Source organism: Dermacentor andersoni, chromosome 7 (assembly GCF_023375885.2).
Source record: "Dermacentor andersoni chromosome 7, qqDerAnde1_hic_scaffold, whole genome shotgun sequence".
Classification (NCBI taxonomy): domain Eukaryota; kingdom Metazoa; phylum Arthropoda; class Arachnida; order Ixodida; family Ixodidae; genus Dermacentor; species Dermacentor andersoni.
In genome coordinates this window covers 158,563,378-158,586,098 of record NC_092820.1, presented here as the reverse complement: position 1 = coordinate 158,586,098, position 22,721 = coordinate 158,563,378, and the positions used below count along the sequence as shown (strand labels likewise).

The window sequence follows — 22,721 nt, the reverse complement described above, 5'->3', positions numbered from 1 at the left end:
TGCCACGCTCTACCAATTAGGCTACTGCAGCAGCCATCTTACCATTCACTTTCCTGAATATTTTGGGTACATTTACAAGATCAGTCCCAGAAGTGCTAGTTAGCGCCTGTCAATAGCCATGGCAGTGGACGTGGAAGATCCTGTTAACTGCAGGCGTCATGCGGATCATGTTACTACAAGACGGGTGCGGTTAAAGGATGGAAATGTTAAAAGTAGGATGTGGGTTCGGCTACCACTTGAGGGCAAGTTGGCTACTCATCTTGAAATCTGGGAAAGAATGCTTCACTAGACTAAACTAAGCCAGTGCTGGTTTTTAGCTATCCAAAAGACAAAACGATCAGCATGCAAGGCCACATTTTTCAAGACTGCCCCCAACAGGGAAGTGCTGTAATGCTCACTCACCGAGAACACGGATCAAATTGCTTTGTGCAACGGCTTGGCTCCTTGGGGAGCTGCCATGAGCAGCCAATGTATCTGCCAGGTAGCGAGCCATGCGTTCCTGAAACACAAAGGAGCTCAACACTGTGCTATGCAATATCGGAGCACACAGAAAGGTTGCAGCTGACAACGAAGCCTTACGATAGCATTCAAAAGGTAAAGTTTAAAAGAAAGTAGCAGTGTTGCATGCTACACTAATACTTTTCCACCAGCCATGCTGTGAACATAGAAATTTTGAAGTTTCCGATTTGGCCTGCTACAGGAACTTGGGCGAATAAACTTGCTAGAAGCAGGGACCACTCAGTGACTCTGGCGAGACTGAGGAGCAAAAGTACTTCGCAAGTAGAATTCACTTTTAGGAAAGCCAGACAAGCCATTTGTAAATTTGAAGAAGAAACCCAAATCCGCAAAGTTGGCAGGTATACTACTGGGCACTTCAATAGTAGACAACCTCACTACCATTTATTGACATGTTTTTCTAAACCCATGCCCGCTGTGAAATAAAATTAATTCAATCAAAATAAATTTAATTAGATCAACTTTTGTCCAGCTGCGCCTCTAACGCAAGTTACGAATTGTCTGGAAAAGTGCGACCCTGCGGTGATGGCTTAACGGCTATGATGTGGCACTGCTAAGCACGAGGTCACGAGATCAAATCCTGGCCACGGTGGCTGCATTTCGATGGGTGTGAAATGTCAAAAAACGCTTGCGTACCGTGCAATGGGTGCATGCTAAAGAACCCCAGATGGTCAAAATTAATCCAAAATGCCACACTCCGGCATGCCTCGTAATTATATAGCGGTTTTGGCATGTAAAACACCAGAATATAATTGAAATTTTTTGAAAAAGTGCATTAAATCATTTTCTCATGAGATCACTAAAGTCCTTATGTCTATTACCTAGCAGCGTACAAGTACATAAATTTCAAAAACAAACTAAGCACTGGCATTTTGTACTCTTTTGCAATATTTAAGCAGCCCAGCCAAGGCTACAAGCCTTTGCACGGCATTCGAACTTGGATGTTTTCCATTGTACGGTTCTTCAGAGTGCATGTGATATACTGTAATGACCTCCTCTTAAATCTTTCTTCAGCATGAATAAATGGCTCTCCTTTAATGCTTTGGTGATGACTTTTTATTGACTAATATTGTTATGGAAATAAAAGAGGTTTAAATATATTTACAGCGTACTTACAAAGCATTAACTGGCATAAAAGATGGAGGCCAGTGTGTGCAACATTAGGAAGCGTCGAAGCCTTCTCTACTGTCCTCAGCTTTCTCTGTGGCCGCGCTTGGTAACAATACATATACACCATAGTTACAATAACAAGGTATACATCAATATAAAGCTAAAGAAATGCACTTTCCAAATATGTAATTTTTGAATAAACTTATGGAAAGATATGTCACCTAAATTGTGAAAAAATGCTTACTGAAGAGTACAGAAATTTTTTTACAATGTTATGCTAACTTAAATGCTCATATTTCTACTTATATTGCCCACAGAGCACGACAGTTTAAGTGCTCTAGCTCATAATGGACTTGGAGTACAAGGGTTTTTATGCTTAAGAGGAAGGTTTAGCTCGGGTGCTCCTATCTAAATACACGTAAAAGGAGAATTCGTTTTTCTTGGCAACCACTCCACCGAACTTGACGATGTTTGTTGCATTTAAAAGAAAAACTTAAAATCTAGTGACCGTTCATTTTGAATTTTTGATCTATCGTCAAATATTTTACTAAAAATTGGCAAAAATCACACATTCTCAGAAAACGAAACTATAAAGTTTACAACTTTGTAACTCAGCAATGAAAAATCATATCACAGTTCTGTGAATTGCACCTAATAGCACATCTAAAGCTGACAAAATTGATATGTTACACAGGAATCCCAAAAAATTTAGTCATATGAAAATACAGCTTTTGCAGAACCTCCGTAAACAACCTAACAAATTCATGTAATACTAGTATATAAATTGACACACTGAATTTGTCTGCTTTGAATAATCTAATGAAAGCCATTTACAAAATTTCGCTACCTGTCCTTGATGGAAAGCTATTAATTTGTAAACTTTGTGCTTCTATTTTTTTTAACTTTCATATTTTTGAAAATTCTTTCAACAAAATTCAGGGCCTAAATCCAAAATCTGCTTCCAACAGTCACTAGAATTTAACTTTCTCTCACAAATGCAACAAACTTCATTAAAATTGGGCCAAGGGTTATCGCAGAAAAGCGTTTTTGTGTTTTACATGTACTTGAATAGGCAGGTCTAATTGGAAGTGCTTCAAGATGAAAGCTACATATCTTGAATCTTGTTGCTTAAAGGAGTGTTCTTGCTTCTGAGGCACTGCCTCAGGCATGTACAATTGTGCACACAAAGCTTGAACGGGATAACGTGGTGGACGAGTTCTCACATCTTTTTTGTCCCTGGACTCGTGCATCACTGGCACAAACAGGAGCTGTGGACCCAGCTGTGGAAACTCCTGCAACAAACGCAACAACCAGCCAAATCTAGTTTCAGCAAGGAATCTCTGCATTTCAGCAGCTATGGCTGGCATGCACGACACAGTGAAATCGTCACAGTTCATGATTTATTTTATTACATCAACCATAAATTGTCACGATTTGACTGTAGTAAGTTAATTGCTTTATTGCTCTTTCGATTTTCTTCTTGGTCGGCAGTTGGGGGCCATAGAATGGTGGCTGGAGGTTAGTGATCAACACATCGGGCTTGTGCGCTCGAAACTCAAACTCTTTGGCACATTCATCGTCGGATGCCAACTACATAGCTCTCCAAGATGCCCTTGCTGTCCACCTAGGCTAACACTATATATGTGCAGGTTAATGGCTCTGTTCTCTGCAGAATAACCTAATGAAACAACAAAGAACAACAACATAAATATTCTCACTGCAGCAAATATATGCTATTTGCTTACATTACCATCATCATCAATGGTATCTGCACAATCTTTACATATTTATCCATGATACCCTCAGGGCCAGAGGCATTATGGATAGGAGCAGTTACAAAATCACAACAAAGTACAAAAGTGCAGCAAGTGACAATGATAAGCTACTAATTGCTAGGTTCAAATAAATAAAACCAATCAGAAAATTTTCATTGGCTGACCATATACCGAATCAATTGTAAAGCTTCTTAATTCAGGTGGAGCTTTTCCACAATTCAAATTGACAGTATCTGGAACTGATCTAGCTGGTCACACATAGCGATGGTGTAAGCTGGATGCACATAAATATGCGTGTGCATCTCTAATTGAAGATTAGTAGGTACATGTAGTTGGCGTCCATGCTATATTTCTCTTGTCCTCGTCTAACTCAGTCAATCTAATACCTTAGACTGTTTTTCATTCTTTCTTCTTAAACACACACCTGTGTTTATGTGACTTGTACATTGCAAATAAACACTGTTGCAAGTCACCATCATAGTGTTACTTGAGCCTTTGTCTTCCACGCCACGCTCATTTTTTAAGTAATTTTCCCAGGTCTTTTCCAGGACCCCACTGCCACTTATTGGTGAAATACCAATCGCTGACCACGACTTGACCATGTAGTGCACGGTAAGGAGCACAAAATATGCAGGTGGCAGTGGGTTATTGACTGCTACATGCACTGTTCATGAAACAATGCCAGCCTCAGTTTTTCACCGAGAGCAACATTATAGACCCTTTTCATTATTCTCAAGTACCCTTCTTTGCATTACACACGTGCCCTGGTGGCCCTGTTCATTGGTCAAATGAAGACCGACTGCTTGTTGCACATGCTGAGGCGTGTCTCTTGTGTGTGGTTTCATCACGAGAGCCACAGCTATATTTTGTTTCATAATACAAGCCAACTGCACTCGTGCATGCTGTTTGCAAATATGACTAATGCCACCATTAATTGGCCGAATTGCTTTGCGGAAAAGCTACCTAGCTTTACAATTACCAAAAGGGTCTTTACTAGAGGTCGCGAACCTGTCTCCTTCCTAGCAAGTGCCCTCATCGCCAGCAGGACAAGTACCTTGAGCAATTGGTCTGCCCCTGCGTAGTCCTGCTGAAGCACCCGATGCGACCACAGAGCATTCAGGGGGGTCCAGCAGTCGTGCTCCGTGCCGTAGGTGCGGCCTAACGCCTCCACTCGGCCGGCCATCTCGGGGTGGCGTGTCAGGAGCCCCACGAGACCGCCAAATGGACAGCGTCCACCGGACACCCACTCGCCCGGTGCATTTTCCAGCTGTGACAGCAGGTCACCTGCTCGTCCACTGCAGTAGTAGAACGAGGGATGCGGCTGAGTGGATGCGGTCATATACTAATGAGCACGCAGTTACATTCATGGTTTGGCGTTGTGAAGTACATGCATTTGAAACCTTATATATTATAGGTGTGCAAATACTGAATAGTGGATTTCATACTGAACATCGAATCAAATCAAGAAAAAAAAAAAGAAAAAAAGGTCGAATATCGAATATTGGAGAATTTTTCGCAATATCTAATGCTTAGAAATGTTGAGCAAGAATGTACAGTGCTGCACATTCTCTGGAGTCTCTTAGCACTGAATAAAAAGTGTTTTGCAAACTATCAGTAACTTGGGTACATAGAAATCAAAATATGCAGTAGGGTCTACTCTGATATAAGGGAACACCAAATTAGTATGCCAGCACTGATAACAGCTCGGTTCTAGTGTATCAAAGTCTTGAAAATACATTTTGTTTATCAGTAGAATTGCTGTTCAGTAGGATCGTTTTTCCCCCCCTCTGAGACTAATGAATTAGTGACGTTTTGTAGTACTGAATACCAATGAGGTTCTCAGTTTAATAGTGGACCTGTGTTTTGCAGCAATCTTTTACTTTTTGCACAGAAAGTTTTGCTTTGCATTTTTTAAAATACAGAAGGGCTCAACCAACTTTACAACAGTTGGGTTATCTTAAGGTCAATCTGTGTGACAGACGAAAGGACTGTGCGTCATGTGACTCAATCACTAGCTCGTGTGTAGCCGGCGCCGACGGTAAACAGCATGTGCCGTTCACGCCGTTTCATTGTCAGAATCGGCGTCAAGAAATCTGAAATCTGGAGAGTCGCACAAAGCTTGCGCAATGGTTGTTACCCCGTGTCCGTATCGTTCACCCGGTCTGCGTCGCATTATCATTTCGATCAGTCCCGTCAACTCAGGGCCAACTCTAGGTGGCCCCAGCCGACGCAGCGCACTGGGTCCACGGCGCACTGGGTGCTCCGTTTGTGCCAAAAAACGAAGTGAAATGCTCGCTTGGGTGGCATCCACCAGGAGGGGACCCATGGCGCATGCGACACGTGGCACTGCGTGGGCCTCCACACCCAATATACCGAATAGTAGATACACGATTCACGAATTGAAATATTCGAAAGTTCACTATTTGATTCAATTTGGTGTCATCTAAATATTCGCACACCTCTATTATACGTACTGAAACCACTCAGGACGATTATGGACATACTACACTGAACTCCCTAACGTCAGAATAGGCTTGGGCCACTTACATGTGGCAAGCCTGACAACAGCTAAAAGGCTAGCAGTGGTCATGAGGCAGACACCTGCAACACACCCACGTGGTACAGGTCCAACAAGTCACAAAACCATGGTGAGCACAGCCAGCCAACCTAGTCACCATACTCCAACCTTGTCTACTCGAGCGGGGATGCCCATGTATGGTTCCAGTATTGCAGTTATCACAACAAACTTGGCATATCATGGCAAGGTTTGACACAGCTGTGGAAATGATGCCTCCAGTGATGACAATGTAAACAGATGCCTGCTATACTGACTGATGTGGAAACTGTACAGACATGACACATGGATGTCCAATTTATGAACCCATAGAGCTTCCCATATGTTTCGTGCAGCGACCACTGAGTTACCACGTGAAATGATGGTTAGTCTAGTATACAGATGTGTCTAGTCTTTGTATTCATGGTTCCAAATGTTCTTGTGACATTATCTATTGCATTTTATCGTTATAAACATCCAAGTACTCACACTATTTTAGACAAAGCAAGGCAATTAGTCCCTGCGCGTAGCATAATCATTCCGAATTGTTGCATTTATAATGGAATATTTTGTCGAGAAAGATAAATTTGCAAAGCCACAAAGCCATTTCAATCCAGAAGGACAAACGCTAGGCAAATCTATGTACCATTTCTGTGTTGGCTGAACCACCATGATTGCAGCTCTCACAGACACTAACGCCAGAGTTTCCTCTATACTCGCGGACAAGTTTCTGTAGCTATGAAGGGAAAGCTACGGAGGCAAAGCGCGCAAAAGTGAGAGCGCTTCTGAAAAGAGTCCCGCGTTTTCATGTACATTAGTTTAACCCGGGGAAAAGAAAGCATAAACACCTTATTAGCAACAGTCAAATAAGAAAACACACCACTGAATGTAAAATTTTACTTATTTTGTTGCTTTTCTCTTCCGCGTTTGGGCAAACGCAAAACCATCGCCCATAGAAGCTGCGTCGGTTCACCGTCTGTTCCAAGCAACCAAAAGAACTGTCAAACACTGGTGGACTACTTGGCCCATTAACACATGTGCAGAATATCTGCCCCCGTAGCTTTCCCTTCATAGCCGCAGAAAGTTGTTCGTATTTTCTAGGAAACTCTGATTTCAACAACAAACGAACGTCGCGGTGTTGGATGCCAAGAAAAACTGTTGCGCATTCAGAGCTTGGTTGTGGCAATATCAAGTTAGACAGTACAGTCGACTCCCTTTAATTCAACCTGAGTTATGTGCCAGAAAGTCCCACAAAGACTTGTTTAGTTCCCACATACTTGTTTAGTTCGAACACAAAAGCATGTCGCATTGGTTAGGTTGGCCACAATGGTTCCCCCTCATGCGCAGTGGTTACGAAAAGCTTGTAGATACAAGGAATTCAGCAGACAGCGCTACTGGTTCTTTCGATGATGACGGTGACTGCAGCGATCTGCTCTGCAATGATGATGACGGCTTGCGTTGTGCCCTGGGCAATGTCTCTTTTCACAATTTCTGTCACCGCGGCCGATAATGTTGTGGTCTGTGGGCCACTGGCCGGCGAAGACTTGTATAGTTATTAAAATATTGAGGTAGTCTGTCAATGATGACAGACTACTACAAGCAATAAAACAGATTTGAATCCATTCATTGTGCCGCCGTTCGTTAATAGGAGCCTTCAGATAATTCAACCAAAACTTGCGATCTCGCAATGATCCAAGTAACAGGAGTCGCCTGTACTTAAAAAAAAAACCAAACTACCTTGTTTTACTACCATGATCAAGTTACAAGGCAGCTCTCGGCATGATGGTTGTATGTCAATGGCAATTTGCTTAATCGTTCCCCCCAATTCGACCTGACCTGTGCACGTAAGCGTTGCAGAGCAGGTTGTCATAGGACAGCTGCCGCAGCAGACGTTCGGGCAGCTGCGAGCGCAGGTTGACCAGGGACTCCACCTCGCCCAGACTGGCCAGCTGCTGGAGCAGGGGTCGCACAGCTCGGGCAGAGATGGCAGCTGGCTCAGAAGTCTGCAAAAGCTGATCCAAAAGCCGGAGAGCCTCCCGGGTGCGGCCCTGTCGAGTAAGCGCCTGCAACAACTGGAAGCCCTTCTGCCTGCCGGACACTTGGCCCCTGCAGCACAATGCAAGCAAGCATCTTCATTCTCTCTCTCTCTCTCTCTCTCTCCCTTTTTTTTGCTTGACATGGTAGTGTACAGACAAGCACACTCAACCTTGTCCATAGGTCGCCGGTATAAGCCCTGTATTCGCTCACATTCACTCACCAATGTTTTTCTGCAAGCTTATGCACTCACTCACTCTCACGTGTACTCACAGCTGCCGGCATTCACTCACGTTCCTACTTATGCCCATTCAAACTCATCAACACTCACTTGCAATCTCAGCCACTTTCGTTCACACTTGCCAGTATCGAATCATGCACTCTCACACACATACCGACGTCTACTGACGTCCAATCATACTCACCGTCACTGACTTTGGTCCATTCTCACGAAAACTGCCACTCACTCCAGTCTTTACGTCTACTCAGATTTAACTGCACTCATTCCAGTCCATAGCCATGCCCATTCACATCCCCTGTCACTCACTAACCCTCTATCTCATGCATGTGAAATGAGTTTGAAGCGAGTATGAGTCACTGTACTTGCGAGTGACCATGCCAAACTATGATTCTGCCACACTAAACAGAGGCTACCATGGCCCAACTGATGCAAAATATTGAGCAAGACGCCTTGCGGAATCTAAAACTTCACCAATTGAAAAACCAGTGGGCGGCACAGTGGCCCTACGGAGGCTTTGTCTTGGCTGTAAGCCACGTCAATGGCAAACTTACTTGCTTAGCGAAACTGAAACTGTGGGTTACATGTTTTCATATCGATATTAGCTCGTCCTGAATAATCTGAAAATTCCAAATAATGAAATTTGACCCAAAGCGTATTCGCTGGTACTCGAAATTTTCGAATATTCGCGCACCCCTTCTGAAAAGCTAAGATGTAAAGAAGCTGGATGTAGCGAGCTGTTTCTTTAGCTTCCCAGAAGCTTCCTTCATGTTGCAATGACTTACATCCAAGATCGATTAGGGTGAGCTCGTGCAACTAGGATTTCTGTTGTGCCATGTCACAGTGTATCAGCAGTGCCAGGTGTGGACACCTGTGGTTTGCAGAAGTGCAATCGATCACACTGCTTTACTGCACCTGTTTGGCCAGCTTGTCTCTTACAGGCATGTCGTCACTTTCTGCTGTAGTACTGCGTAATCAACAAACAGTGGAGTACATCTGCTTGCCAGATGCAAAGCAGCTCTAATATGCAGTGTCAGAAGACTTTTTTTTTTCACAACTGCACTATTGCAGAGTCTGCAAGAGGTGAAGTGCCATGTCGTTGCAAGAAAATAAACAATGCGTGCTTATAGCTGCCCAGTACACAGAAGAGTTAATGATTTTTATCTCCTCTGCACGAAGGTGGGGGGGGTAGCTCGCAGTGAGCCAATCTAGACGGCGCACTCAACTAAGGTCAATGACCTCAGTGTAAGCGTCAGCTGAAGTGGATGCTGCCCCTGCTACTCTCAAGCAGCCGTGCTTGCACCGCAACTCAGTCATTGAGAAATGTGGCCTTTCTGCCATCAGCGTTGCATTAAAATTGTATTTTTAACATTACTTCAAAGAATTTCACTTTCCCACAACTATTACAAAAGGTTATGAAGATTTCAAGCACAGTGAGAACTGTGGTAGGCAAAGCTCTGGCGATTAGGCAAAATGAAACGGCACATGAGTAAAGCATCAGGCTGATGCTACAAGGGACTCGAGTTCGAAACCCACAACTGGACAAATCAGTATTTTTTTTTATTGAGCAAGACCTTGCTCTCGGTGACACAGCAAACGCCGAAACGCTGAAACCCGGGGAAGTAGGCAAAGAAAGCTCCGCTTTAAGAGTTGCTTCTTACGTTACAATTGCAGCTGTGCTTTCAGTAAGTGTGATAAAGGGCCTGCAGATCTGGCACAGAACTATCACCCCATTGGCAGACACAGTGTTGCACCGCGCATGCAGCTGCCGCCAGCAGAACATGTGGTAAAGTGGCGTGCTTTTGTTGCGGCAAAGCAACAGAGCAGCCCATTCAGACCAAAGCATGCACGAGTAGGCTTGTAAAACAGGGCCGCACCTGTGCCAGAGGTCCAATGCTGCATCCGGGTCCGAGGTAAGTAAGGTGTCAAAATTGTCCTGCTTCGCGCCCGCTTCCACGGTAGGCACGGTGAAGGGTACAGGGCGGCCGAGGCGCTGCAGCAGGGCGGCGAGGAGGCGAAGCGTGCGCTCGCTGGGCTGCTCATTCTCCTCCTGCATCTGGGCCCAGGCTTCCAGGGCACGGTCGGCATCCCCTGCTGCGTCTGCATGTCCCCAAACAGGCTTTGCAGTCACATTTGATATCACAAACAGGGCTATAATGAATATCGCATATAATAAATATTGGAGACAACAAAGTAAATATAAAAATTATCTTCTCGGTATGGGCATGTAACGATTTTATGCTTGTAATAAATATCAGACACAGTCGACTCCCAACCTCAGTTAATTCGTATTTTCACTTAATTTGAATACACTGGAAAGTACTGGCTAGCAACCATACATAGGTTATGGAAGAAATACTTTTTTTAGTTCGAATGCGAAAGCATGCCACTTCGGTCAATTCAACCACCGTTGGCGTCTCCGCATGTGCTGAAGTAGTTACTAAGGCTTGAAAACGCAAAACACTCAGCATTCAGCGCTACTGCCTCCCGAGGAATGAATCCATTTTTCTTCCCTTTTACCTTACTCTTCTTTTTAGAACTTTCAAAACTACTTTTGTTTTCAGTTCAATGCTGTGGCAGTGTTTAAACACGTCGGCACTCGTTGCGGCAGGCCAGTTGTGTTGCGTTGAAAGAGCAAGAAGCAGAAAGGCATTACAAATTACTGCGAGCAATAATAAATATTTTAATTAGTTCATTTTGCCACCATATGTCAATTCAACCAGCTGTCCCTCAGGAATAAGCAACAGAGCAAAATAACTGTTTTGTTCCCACTAAGTAAATCTGTTTTGGGTGAGGTATACCTCCAGTTTCCCCTTTGTTTAATGTGTTAATTTGTGCGCTTCTTTTGGGGATTTTCAAACTGAAACTGCATATAACAAAAACCTCTTTGTAACGAAAATTTTTGAGCATTTGTCAATTTCATTACATCCAGGTTAAACTTTTTTTTTCTCACAGCCCTAATGCGTAAGTCGACCCATCGTTATAACCAATACAGTCAAACCTCGATATATCAAACAAGGATATATCGAATTATTGTATAAATCGAACAGTTTCTGTCACCTGAAAAATCTCATGCATTTTTAATTTTTTATTTCGAACGGGGTTGGACGTAAAATGGATGTATCGAACTCCGCCACCCCAGACCATGTGTGCTCTGTTGACAGGCGGTGGGCTTTCCCGCAACACCTTCGAAGATAGCGGTGGCACAATGAGCGTTCCAGACTGCTGCAAGTGCGCCGGGGGCACCATTTGAACGTAGCAGCGTACGCATGCGACGGCTTGGCTAGTTCAATAACGTCAACGACGCATTGCATTTGTCGCCCTAAGTCCTCCTCGGTGCCACGCCCTGCGCATCTCGTGCCTTACGAGGATTGGCGGTGTGCACCCACAAAGATGCGCAACAGCGTGCGCTCTGGCCTCACTCATAGACGCCTTGGCAGACGCCACTAAATACTTTGTTACTGACAGTTTCAAAGTGCTTCGATTGACAGACTTGGAGATTGCAGCAGAAGTAGTGGCCAAATGAAGACGCTGCCGAGTTTGATCCTGCAAGTGCTAATGCTGCCCCGCTCCCGACTTCAACTGGTGCTGTAGCTGCTTTGGTCCTTCTACGCCGCTACTGTAGCGCAAAAGAGGGCACAGGCCTATAGCTTGTGGGTCATTTAAGACTATGTTGAGGGCTCCGTGTTTAAGCACGCGGCTGCCATTAAGAAGCAGGCTACACTGCAGCAGTACTTTCAGCCAAATATATAATTTATGTGAAGCTTCAAGTGCGTATTACCTGTGCCACGATTGGGGCGTGATCAGGGATCATTGTTTCAGAGCAGCCGTTCGATTGCGCTGCGCGTGATTGGCCTAGGCTGCCTTGACTTCGTGCTGCCTAGGCCAATTGTGTGTGGCACAATCGACCGCGCACTCACGGCTGATGAAGTTGCCACGGCCTAGGCCAACTGAACGCGGCGCAACCGAACGCACACTCCGAACAACGATCTCTGAACGCGCCCTTGGTTCATTGATTGATTTGCAGAAGTTTTTACGCATTTTTACGTTATTTTATATACCAAATTCTGACTATATCAAACTATCTTGCGATCACTGCACTGTTTGACATATCGAGGTTTGACTGTATATCGTTATATGTGGTAGACTGCACTGTATAACCTGCACCAAAAAGTTAAAAAACTTATCAGTAATATTGGAATGCAGGCTATACGGAAATTTCATACTGAGATGTGGCTTCATGGCAGTGAGGCACACACTACCGTGAGGCCACACCCCAAGGAAAAGTTCTTTGCCATTTAATGTTTCATTATGTCCTAGGAAACACCCCTTATTGCCACCTTATCGTGTTAAATCTCTTATCTCCCCTCTTTCATGGTAGCCCATTCTTATCTTTTCAGGTCACCATTTTGTGTTTTGGCTGCATTATTATTTAGCCAATAGCACACGTGTTGCCAGTAAACCTAACTCGGATCACTATGAGCAGTGCTTGATGGAAGCCAAAGCCGAACATAATCAGTACCATTGGGGAACCCAGCCATTTACCCAAAGATACGACATGGATGAGTGATGCAGCTGCAAATGGTGACCGTTTTTACAAAGATTTGAGCATTGTTGTATGCAGTTTTTCTGTGTGTTGTTATGTGCAGATCTGCTTTCTTTCAGGGATGTTGTAATTGTGGGTGTAGGTTGCAAGCTAGAAAATACAGTCGCATGCCACATGTTTACCAACACTTTAACAAGTTCCTAGCTGGTACTGCTGTTTAACAGTTTTAGCAGAGCATTCACAGTCTGCTACGGTCATACCGGCATATCCTAACAATGTGCACACAGCCATTCAGTGGGACCGCTAGTGTGTGTGCACACAATGCTACACCAGCAGTAGAACAAAATACGTTTCCCTCACTCCCCTACAGACTCGAATGAGCAGAGTGTGAGGGAGGGTCCACTCGGCTTCATTGTCGTTTTGCAACCAAGCCGACTGCGCATCGCTAGTGTTTCCCAGAGATGCACTCGTTAAAAATACGAAATTAATTCGGCTCTCCACAGCCACCTGAGCACATAGAATAGGAATGGAGCAGAGCCTAAGTGACACTCTGCTAAAACTGCCTATCACCAGCAGCCAGACTGCCACAGATTGAATGAGTCATTGCATATCACAAACGTACGGCACCTGCTGCATCAAAGCGTGAGGGCTCTGCAAAGCTTTCAAATCTGCAGGTTCAAAATTTCGCCCTGGCACGCAGACTCACCGTACGCCCTGAAGAGGGACTGGTACAGACTGTCTCTGTTGACATCAAAAACGCTCCGTGTGATGGTGACGAGCTGCTCCAACTGTGTCACCTGCATGAACCAGTCGTGTCAGGCCCGGCCCTCTTTGAAGGTCGTTTCCCATACGCACCATGCCTCGCCGCAAGAAGTTCTCGCAGATCTGGTTCAGCCGCTCGTGCCGTGCCCGCAGCCCGGGAGTCTGCACATGGTGCACGTGCCTCAACTGACAGATACGGAGGCCAAGTGCAAAAAAAGCCTTCGCAGATGTACACAAATCCAAATAAGGGGTTTCAAGGCAAGGTTGTTGGTACATACTAGGGACTTTTGGAAATTGCACGAAGGTCAGAACTAGACTAGAGTAACACGACGAACATGTGTTTCTCTAGTTTAGTCCTGTTTTTAACATAGTTTTTAAGAAGCCACGTAAATCCAAGTAAGAGATTTATGAGTGGAAGTGAAGCTATGTAAAGCAGTTCTCGCACACTTTGGAAGTCCGAGGAGTCTGGTTTGCCACTGCCTGAGATCTACCCCAAGACTTTGCAAGTGCCTTCCGTATAGCCAGTGCAATTCCCTCGCTGTATGCAAGTCTCTTCACATGCTTCACTACATGGGAACTTGATACTTCTATAATGCCTGCTACAATGGACCCATGTTTCTGTGTTCTGTACCCCCTCTACAGGTGCAGAATGTGCATCCTGCCGGCCTTGTCATACAGCTGCTTCAGCGCTGTGTCGCTGGCTATTTCTAGTAATAATTCACCGCCGATGCCAGCGTTTGGCTGCGCATTTTCAACGACGCCCTGATCACTTACCCACATCGGGGCTCCAATCTAGGCTTCATTGATGGCTTTTATTTGATTTACTTGCATACCAACTACCTACTGCCCGCGAACTGTTGTGCAACTCCCTGTAACAGCTAGGCTATGCAGCCGTGTCAAATGTATGTCTCGCTAGCAGTGTCATGGCTTCACAGCTCCTGGGTCACTGTGCATTCCACTCGTTTGTGATCGTGCCTCTGGGTACATTCGATTCGCCTGCACCACTTGAACCAGTTCGCGAGGTGCTGCACCCTGCCATTCGTTTCAGCGGTGCAGCAATGGCGCCTGCAGAACCATGAAGTTCATTTCAAAAGGTGCAGGAAAGGTGCAGGAAAGGTGCAGGAAAGGTGCAGGGCTGGTTCATGATTTTGCTGCACCCGCTCCACTGTCAGTGCCGACTTGGTGCAAGCATACAGGTGCGAAGCAGCGGCGGAGCAGACGATGCAGCACATGGGCGCGAGCACCGTTAAAACCGCGCTTACGCACATCTGATGTGTTTACGCAACCGTGGTGTGTATTTACGCCCCAGAAAGCGATCATACCTGCAGTTCAGGACCTCTCAAACTTACGCACTCCGTAGTCTGACATAACATAACGCCTACGCCGCATCTGCACCTTTGCATTCGTTTCGAGTGTTTCGCTGGGCCTCCACCTCCGGAATCGAGCTGCACAGTTTCTCGTGAATCGCCGTGAACTGGTTCACAGTGGTGCAGGCGAATCAAACAGACCCTCTGTATCATTGTGAGTTCTACAGACACGGTTTAACTGACCTCTAGGATCTTCTGCGCCTGGCGTACGTGACCACACTCGAGGAAGTAGGCTGTCAAATCAAACAGGGTGTTGGCCTCACCATGGACCTCTGTGCTGATGTCCACCACTAGGAGATGTAGAAGCAAGAAAGAGCAACGATTAAAAGAGATACCCCACACCATATAGATCAGTACACAATGCAGTTTGACGTAATAAACTTCAAAGCCATGAAATCTGCCATGTAAAAATAATTTTGCTCATCATAACTTGAAGTCCACCATGCACAGTGAATGACCGATATTCCGGAAGTCCGATTTTTCAGACATGTCCGATAATTTGGACGCTTTCATAGCACTGCAACGTAGCCCATAGAGTCAAGTATAAGAACATTTAAAACTTTCGCCGTCCGATTTTCTGGACATATTGCCAGGACCGCAGGTCTGAAATGGCATTAATCGAAGCCACCACTGCTGCTATTTTGATTATCTTGCCACCTCGAAGTGGCGCTCTTGCACACAGATCTGCTGGCAGCCGTAGCCACCACCGTGGCAGCACTAGGCCTAGCTACTTCGACGTTCGCTACCAAGCTTTTTGCTGTTCGGCACCATGTTTTTCATTGAAACATTGTTAACAATGGTGCCGATTCTGCCTTTGTAATCCTCGCCCATGGCTTCGAAACTTGGAAAGCCGACGTGTTCCATAATGCCAGTTCCCAAAACTCAGCTTCGCCTCAATATAGAGTTGTTACAGGACGATGCATTTGCGATGTATTGCAGTGAAGCAAATTAAGAGTGGGAACGGGAGACCGTCACAGGACACGGTATGTTTTCCTTAACGTAATAGTTGTGCGGAAACCTGCAAAGTGGAGAGAAGTAATTAATAAAGGGAAAATGAGACATCCACCCAATCGTATGTTAGGATTGGGTGAATGTCTCATTTTCCCTTTATTAATTACTTCCCTCCACCTTGTGGGTTTCCACGGAACTATTACGTCAAACTCTTGCCTGTGCTTCGAGTTGTTGACAAGTTTGACTTCGCCTTGCCGTCTGCTAGCCACCTGGTTAGCTCAGATGGTAGAGCTGCTGCCCCGAAAAGGCGGTGGTCCCAGGTTCGAGTCTCGGACCAGGACAAATTGTCTTCAACTGCTAGGCTTTTCTTTCGAGGAACCCGTATGGGTTTCCTTAGTAGCAACTGCTACGATTGGGTGGATGTCTCATTTTCTCTTTATTAAGGTTCCGTTATTAATTATACACGCCTGCACCCGCCACCTCCTACCACAGTACGAGCACGGATACACCTAATAAGTGTACTGGCAGGCCTTTAGAGCTGCATTTAGTTTTACAGACTGCCTGACTTTTTTAGACGTTTTCGTGGCCCCCAGGGGGTCCAAAAAATCAGACGTTGACTGTATAACATCCGAAATCAAAAAGCAGTTGGTCTGATAAAAGATGGTGGGAACATTGCTTTCAAAGAGCTTGCTGCCTTTTTGTCTACGAAGAAGTGATTTGTACATTTGAGTGGTTGCACCAGTGCTAATCTTTGTTGAGGCTGCCTGAATATAGCTAGATTTCAGCTGACAACTCAGATTAGCTGTTGATCAACAATGTGTAATTGCCTTGCTTGCAGTGGTCAGTGCTTACTGGCCGTTTAATAACACTTCTTATTGGTTCGAACAAGGTTCCACCATCACTGATAGAGCTCATATTCTGTTGCGGATACGCTCTACTTAGAATTATACAATATTGTTAAAATTGGCAACAATACACTTTCACTAACACCCCCTTCTAAGCTTTGAACGTAATCAAACTAACTTAGAAGTTCAAAACTGAGCTAATGGATGCTGACTGGCACTGCTTTTCGAAACACAGGCATGATGCAAGCACACATAAAACAGGTAATGCACTGAACCTTTCTGCAGTTCCTCTGAGAGTTCTTTGTTGATGAGATGTCGTGACAGCTCCCCTTTGAGGGGTGTGAGCCGGTAGCGACGGGCATACTCCTCGAATGTTTTCAGGGCCCCTGGTATGTCGTCCTTTACCAGATGTGCTCGCACCAGTGGTGCCAGCAGGATGGATGACGGGCTCACCCAGCACCGCTCCAGCAGCAGCTGCAGGGCCCGCTCTACAGGACCGCCTTGCTCTGCCAGGGCTGTCAGCAGGCGGGCGGCCACCCGGTCAAGCCCGGTCTGCTGTGTCTGGCGGCCACCGTCGTTACTGCGTCCTAGATAATAGACACTGCCGTCACGACCAGGATCTGTAAGACCAAGCTCCTGGAGCCCTTTCTTTAAAAATTTATTTACAGCACATGCCAACAATGTCTAGTCGTTCAAAGCATTGATGCATAGGTGCTTAACCCTGTAATGCCCAACGTATTGTTTACATTACTCTGTTTGATAGCTCAAAATTTTGATTTAATGGCCCGAGAAGTTGGAGAGCATCGCCTTAGACGATGAACTGGCGTCTTAAGGGACCACGAAATGATTTTGAAGACTTTGTGAAATGTACAGAGTCCTTAAGTTAGGTGCTTATGATCATTAAGTGATGCATTTAAGCCCTCTGCGTAAAATGTGTAATTTGCTATAAGAATTTAAAATTCACTACCGATTGCAGCAGTGCCGCTTCAGAGTTATCAGCAGTACCCTCGCAATTGACCTAGTTAGCCCAATTGACGTCAGTTGGCCGAGCTATCCGATTGGTTACCCAGGTAGCATTATCAATAATTTTTCCAACTTTATGGTGAACAAATCATAAAAACGCCCAGTTTGCCTGCGGTTACCTGAATACCAGATACACTCAGTGCTGCAAAAGAAGGCTCGCAACGCACGCTGCTCAGATAGTTCTCACTGAGGAGTGACGGCCATGTGGCTAGTGGAGAGGTTGGAGAGCCTTTGCACACTGGCTCCAAGTAAAAGACATGTCACATCATGACACAGAGCCAGTGAAGGTGGAGCTTAGCTCCCATCAATTGACAAATGAGTTGATGCAAAAAAGAATGGCCAGGGAGCAGGGTTACTTGTAAATGTCCGTAGCTTTTTTAATATAAGATGCTTCACTTAAATTGTATCGCGAATGTTTTACTGCAGTTGCACCCTACGAATCTACAATATTTGTCCAAACCGTTTCAGGGACTCTTTAGGCACAGGAAATTTATTGCATAGCCCTAGTATCCTTTATGATATGCAGGAGTAAAGTTTCAGTTGTGGATAGTTCAGCAAACCAATTGCTGATTACATACTGTACTAATTAAGTTATAGCTGAAATAACGTTTAATTGTTCTTGCTATACAAATTTACCCGCCATGGCCAGAAATAAAGGTAGACAAGTTGTTTCAATTTTCCTTTATGTGTAACTGTGCTTGGCATTACACTGCTAAAGGACCCTTGAACAATCTCTGATAATTCCGAAAACCACTGCGGGCTCTTCTCTGGACTTTTCTCATCCCTTCTTCACAAGTTGCGACACCAACAGGGTCGTGCACGTGACATCACTGGGGTAAAAACTACCAAGTGGTCCACACACGAAGGACATCAGTTTGATCGGCTTGCTAGCAAGCTTTCCTGTCATGTGGAATAAATTGATTTCGCCTTGCGTAGCAAGTTTCACACTGCTTGTGCAGCGGTAACAGCAGGAGTAGCCGAAAGACGTGGAGTTCTGATAAGTGGAAGTTGATGGTGTTTTCAAACGAGTACGTGGACCAATGTGACTTTCAGTACTGACCTAGTGTCCACACGTCTTCCATGCTCCATTTTAAACATAATGCTATGAAGGTTAGAGGGACTTCTTTCACTCCTTGCATCTGCGATCAAAAATAGTGCCTCACATATGAAAGAAAGATAAGGGTGTGCATCACGCAAATCCATGTGACATTAGGTCTCAGATGTTCATGATGCGACACATGCTGAATTTATTATATGAAAGGCGTTGCAGACCTGAACATATTTATCAAGCAATAAGAGTGACACATTGCGGTGAGCAGCCATGACATACTACTCATGCTTGTGACCAAAACACCGTGTGTTACATATAGGAAGCACAATGGTACACACACAATATGCGATTTGATGTAACCTTATGCCTGCACAAGCTGGAGCTGTAGTATTTCAAGCAGTTATTCGGTAGAAAGCGTCGCATATCAAAAGTACCTGTGTTAAGAAAGGCACAGAGCGAGACTTTTGCGAATGCGCTAATTGTGTAGTTTCTGCAGTACTGCTGGCTAAGTAATGATTTGATTGATTTATGGATATTGTTGGTGCAAGGGCCAGGTATGGGCGAAGAGTGCCATGCAAAAGACAATGAATGGATTCTCGATGGTAAAATAACACAAATCCCCAAGTTGTGAATCTGTATTGTGAATGGCAGATGTAACTTGGTTGTAGAGGGGTCTAAAAATTAGTCACTGTAAAGTGCGTAAAATATACAGGTGTTAAAATAATGGCAATGACAAGTGGTGTATACTTTGAGCATAAAAGTTCAATTACTAGGGGATGATGTATCGAACGTGTGAGTGCCTGCTAATAAAACTGAGTATAGAGAAGTAGGGGGGTGATAGGGAGAGAGTGCCTGTGCAGAGGGTAGCGAAGGCAAGAGACAAACCGCTAGCTCGCCTTCAAGCTCACAGTGGTTTCGAGGCCCTTTAAAACCAGAGCTGTGTTTCATGAATCGCAACCACCTGTGTCCTCCTCCAGCAAGCGCAGGGCCTCGTCGGTGTGTCCTCGGCTGGCCTCGAGCGCGGCCAGGCCGAGCAACTTGTGGCTGTCCAAGCGGAAGGAGGGGTCCACGTCCCGCACCAGCCTCATGTGGTCCCGTGCCCGCTCCAGGTCGCCCATGGAAACAAACAGATCGAGCAGCTGGGCGTGCATGGCGCCCGTGAAGGTGCAGCCCTCCTGACGCAGCTGCTCGGCCACCGACAGGGCCCGCTCCACGTGCTGCGTGGGGGTGAGCAGGCTCAGCGCGTAGCACTCTCGTGCAAATAATGAAAGGAGGATGTGGCACAATAGTTTGATGCATAAAAGACAACAAGATATTTAAATTAATAATGAAATTAAATTCTCGGGCTTTATGTGCAATAACTACAATCTGATTATAAGGCATGCCATAGTGGGGGACTCTGGATTAATTTGATCACCTAAGGTGGACATGACACATGATACACCATTGTTATTGCGCTTTCAAGAAATTCCCCCATTGAAATTCAGCTGCCGCAGCCAGAATCGATCCCATTGCCTTGATCTCGTCAACACAGAACAAGGTATTTCAGTGCCTGTAAATGCAGTACCGGGAGTGCAAAATACTGCAGAAGGCAACCACAGCCTAACTACTTGTTTAACAGGTAATCTGACAACTATACACACACAAGACAACAATTTGGTTGTACTCAAGGCCTCCGATTTTTATTCATTATCATTGGGAGATTGTTACTGCTTGTTATTTCGACCACCAACACTGCACCTAGTCTATGAAATCTTTTATTTAGATGTTTTAGGAGGTTGCAACTTCAGTCTCTGACTATGCGACCTCCTCCAGTATTTATCATGGACATGTATAGAGTATTGTATGCATTATAAAACAATTCTAATTCTGAAGGCACTAGTGCAAATGTTTTCTTCATTTCACAGACAAATTCGTTGCTAAGTGTAGCCGTTTCCCCAAAGCCAAGTCGGCGAGTGCACTGACCCTGAAGCGGCAGTGGAGCAGCAGAAGCCGGCGAAGGGCTCCTCGAGTGTTCATGCCCTTGCTCTGCAAAAGGAGGAGAGAGGTGGAGTTACATCTGCAGCACAAGCATGCCACCGACAGAACATACCTGCAGCTCTAGCAGATGGGCCTCCAGCTCCTCAATGCCCATGTCGTTCTGGAAGGAAGCATAAAAGTGTGACAGAGCACATCTAGAAAATGGCTGGCCTGACACAGCCTAAACGAATTATAAGAAGCATCAGGAAACTACAAACTTGCAAGTTATTCAATTGGTCTTGCTAACTTAGAGACATTTATCTGCACAACTGAACATCGCACAACAAAAATAGGTGTCACTGTCACATTAGAATGAAACAGTCAAGTGCTTGTTGCGATCCCCAAGAAAACAACTGTGGGGACACTCGGCATTTTCTCTTTTTCTCACATACGTGTGCCATACATGCACAGGACTGACGTCGAACAGTGGGTGCAATCTGTATGTGTAATCTGCTTGCAAGACAGCATAAGCTATGGGGCGTGATAAGGCATCGCAGAGTCCACACCAAATTGTGCAGTCATCGACCAATTTTTCAGACCCGTTCAATTATTCTGACTTCCGTGTGGCACCACCACCAACTCCACGGAACCAATGTAAAAAAAGGATGATTCAAATTTTGGGCACTGCACAGTATAATTCTCAATTTCTTGAGACTGATCTGCACATGCAATGTTGCAAACACGGCAGCTGCGAGCAAAGTTGCTGCCGTTCAGGCTGTCGGCAGTGCGCTTACTTTCACTGCCAAAGCAATTTCCAAGCTTTCCGAGTGCCATATGGCTGCTGCGAAAAGAGTTTCGTTGACTCCGAACAAAACCACAACTTCGGTCACCAACTTCCACCAAAGTGGTGTTAACTGGGCCTAACCGGTGGAGGTGGTGGACATCAAGCCGTCATGGGGATAACACCTTTGATATTTTCGTATCCATAGATTACACTGAAGATCTGGCATCTGTAGTTCCATACTTCAGCATTGGTTATATTGCAGTTTTAAAGATTTAGTATAATCGAGTGCTACATCAAACATGACTGCAACGATAACTACAGCAAAAAAAAGAAAAACAAAGCTGAAAAATAAGCAATATACTAAGGTATTGTGTCATAAACAGCTTTCATGCGTGCTTACATTATAATGTTGATGACTAACATCACGCGTGGCTAATTCACCCCGTAGAATCGCACGTTTTGAAGTATCCATCATTAATGCTGGTGTGCAACTGGTCTCGCTTTATAAACAAGCACTCTGCAAGCATTGGTAAATGGTGTCTAGGCTGAAGACAGTTCAATTCTGTGTGGCTCACCTATCCATCGCAAACAGATGGACAGCTGGATTGCACAACACGTGCAGCCAAACGCTTTGAAGCACTTGGACAGTATGAGAGTGAGCGAATGAGCACAGTATACCTGAGAAGGTAGCCTAGAGTCACCAAAGTCATCCAGCTTCTCCGCCGATATCTGGTCCAGCATCTGGAGTTTACACAGAGGCACACAGTCAGCAGAGACAAGCAGCAACTCATGCTCTATCCACTTGATTTCACGGTAAAAAAACTGCAATATTACATGTATTCAGCTGTGCATTTTAGCCATGCAACTGTAAATCACCTAATGGGCAAACTGACTGTAAGAGTGAGATATCAGATGTTGGAAGTGATAGAATATGGGATTACTATTTACAGGCATGGGTTTGGCTCATTTGAAGTACGAGAGGGATAACAAACAAATTCCGGGAGAGCTTTTCATCCTGCATTGGCCAGACTGATGATAGTATAATAGGGAGTTTTAGAAACAGGAGACCCAATGTTAGGGGATGCTACTTGCCAGGTGTACACGAGAATGCAAATAGAGTACAAAATAAATGCAACAGGCATGCACAAACTTGATATCACTTGATATCTTGATCTTGATATCTTGATATCACTTGATATTTTACAG

The 22,721-nt window shown here is 45.0% G+C and overlaps 1 protein-coding gene across 1 annotated transcript in view; it reads right to left on the bottom strand.

The window, feature by feature from the left end:
- The window catches only part of bsf (bicoid stability factor), a 53,501-nt gene that overhangs the window by 3,865 nt on the left and 26,915 nt on the right, over positions 1–22,721 (bottom strand). The window contains exons 17-29 of the mRNA XM_050180612.3: positions 22,194–22,256; positions 20,865–20,912; positions 20,738–20,800; positions 19,734–19,989; positions 16,974–17,285; positions 15,086–15,192; positions 13,629–13,697; positions 13,480–13,570; positions 10,105–10,327; positions 7,792–8,061; positions 4,456–4,696; positions 2,850–2,918; positions 403–499 (exon numbers count right to left, since the gene is read on the bottom strand). Coding sequence (XP_050036569.1) covers positions 403–499; positions 2,850–2,918; positions 4,456–4,696; positions 7,792–8,061; positions 10,105–10,327; positions 13,480–13,570; positions 13,629–13,697; positions 15,086–15,192; positions 16,974–17,285; positions 19,734–19,989; positions 20,738–20,800; positions 20,865–20,912; positions 22,194–22,256 — 1,909 coding nt within the window. The remainder of the gene's footprint in view (positions 1–402; positions 500–2,849; positions 2,919–4,455; positions 4,697–7,791; positions 8,062–10,104; positions 10,328–13,479; positions 13,571–13,628; positions 13,698–15,085; positions 15,193–16,973; positions 17,286–19,733; positions 19,990–20,737; positions 20,801–20,864; positions 20,913–22,193; positions 22,257–22,721) is intronic.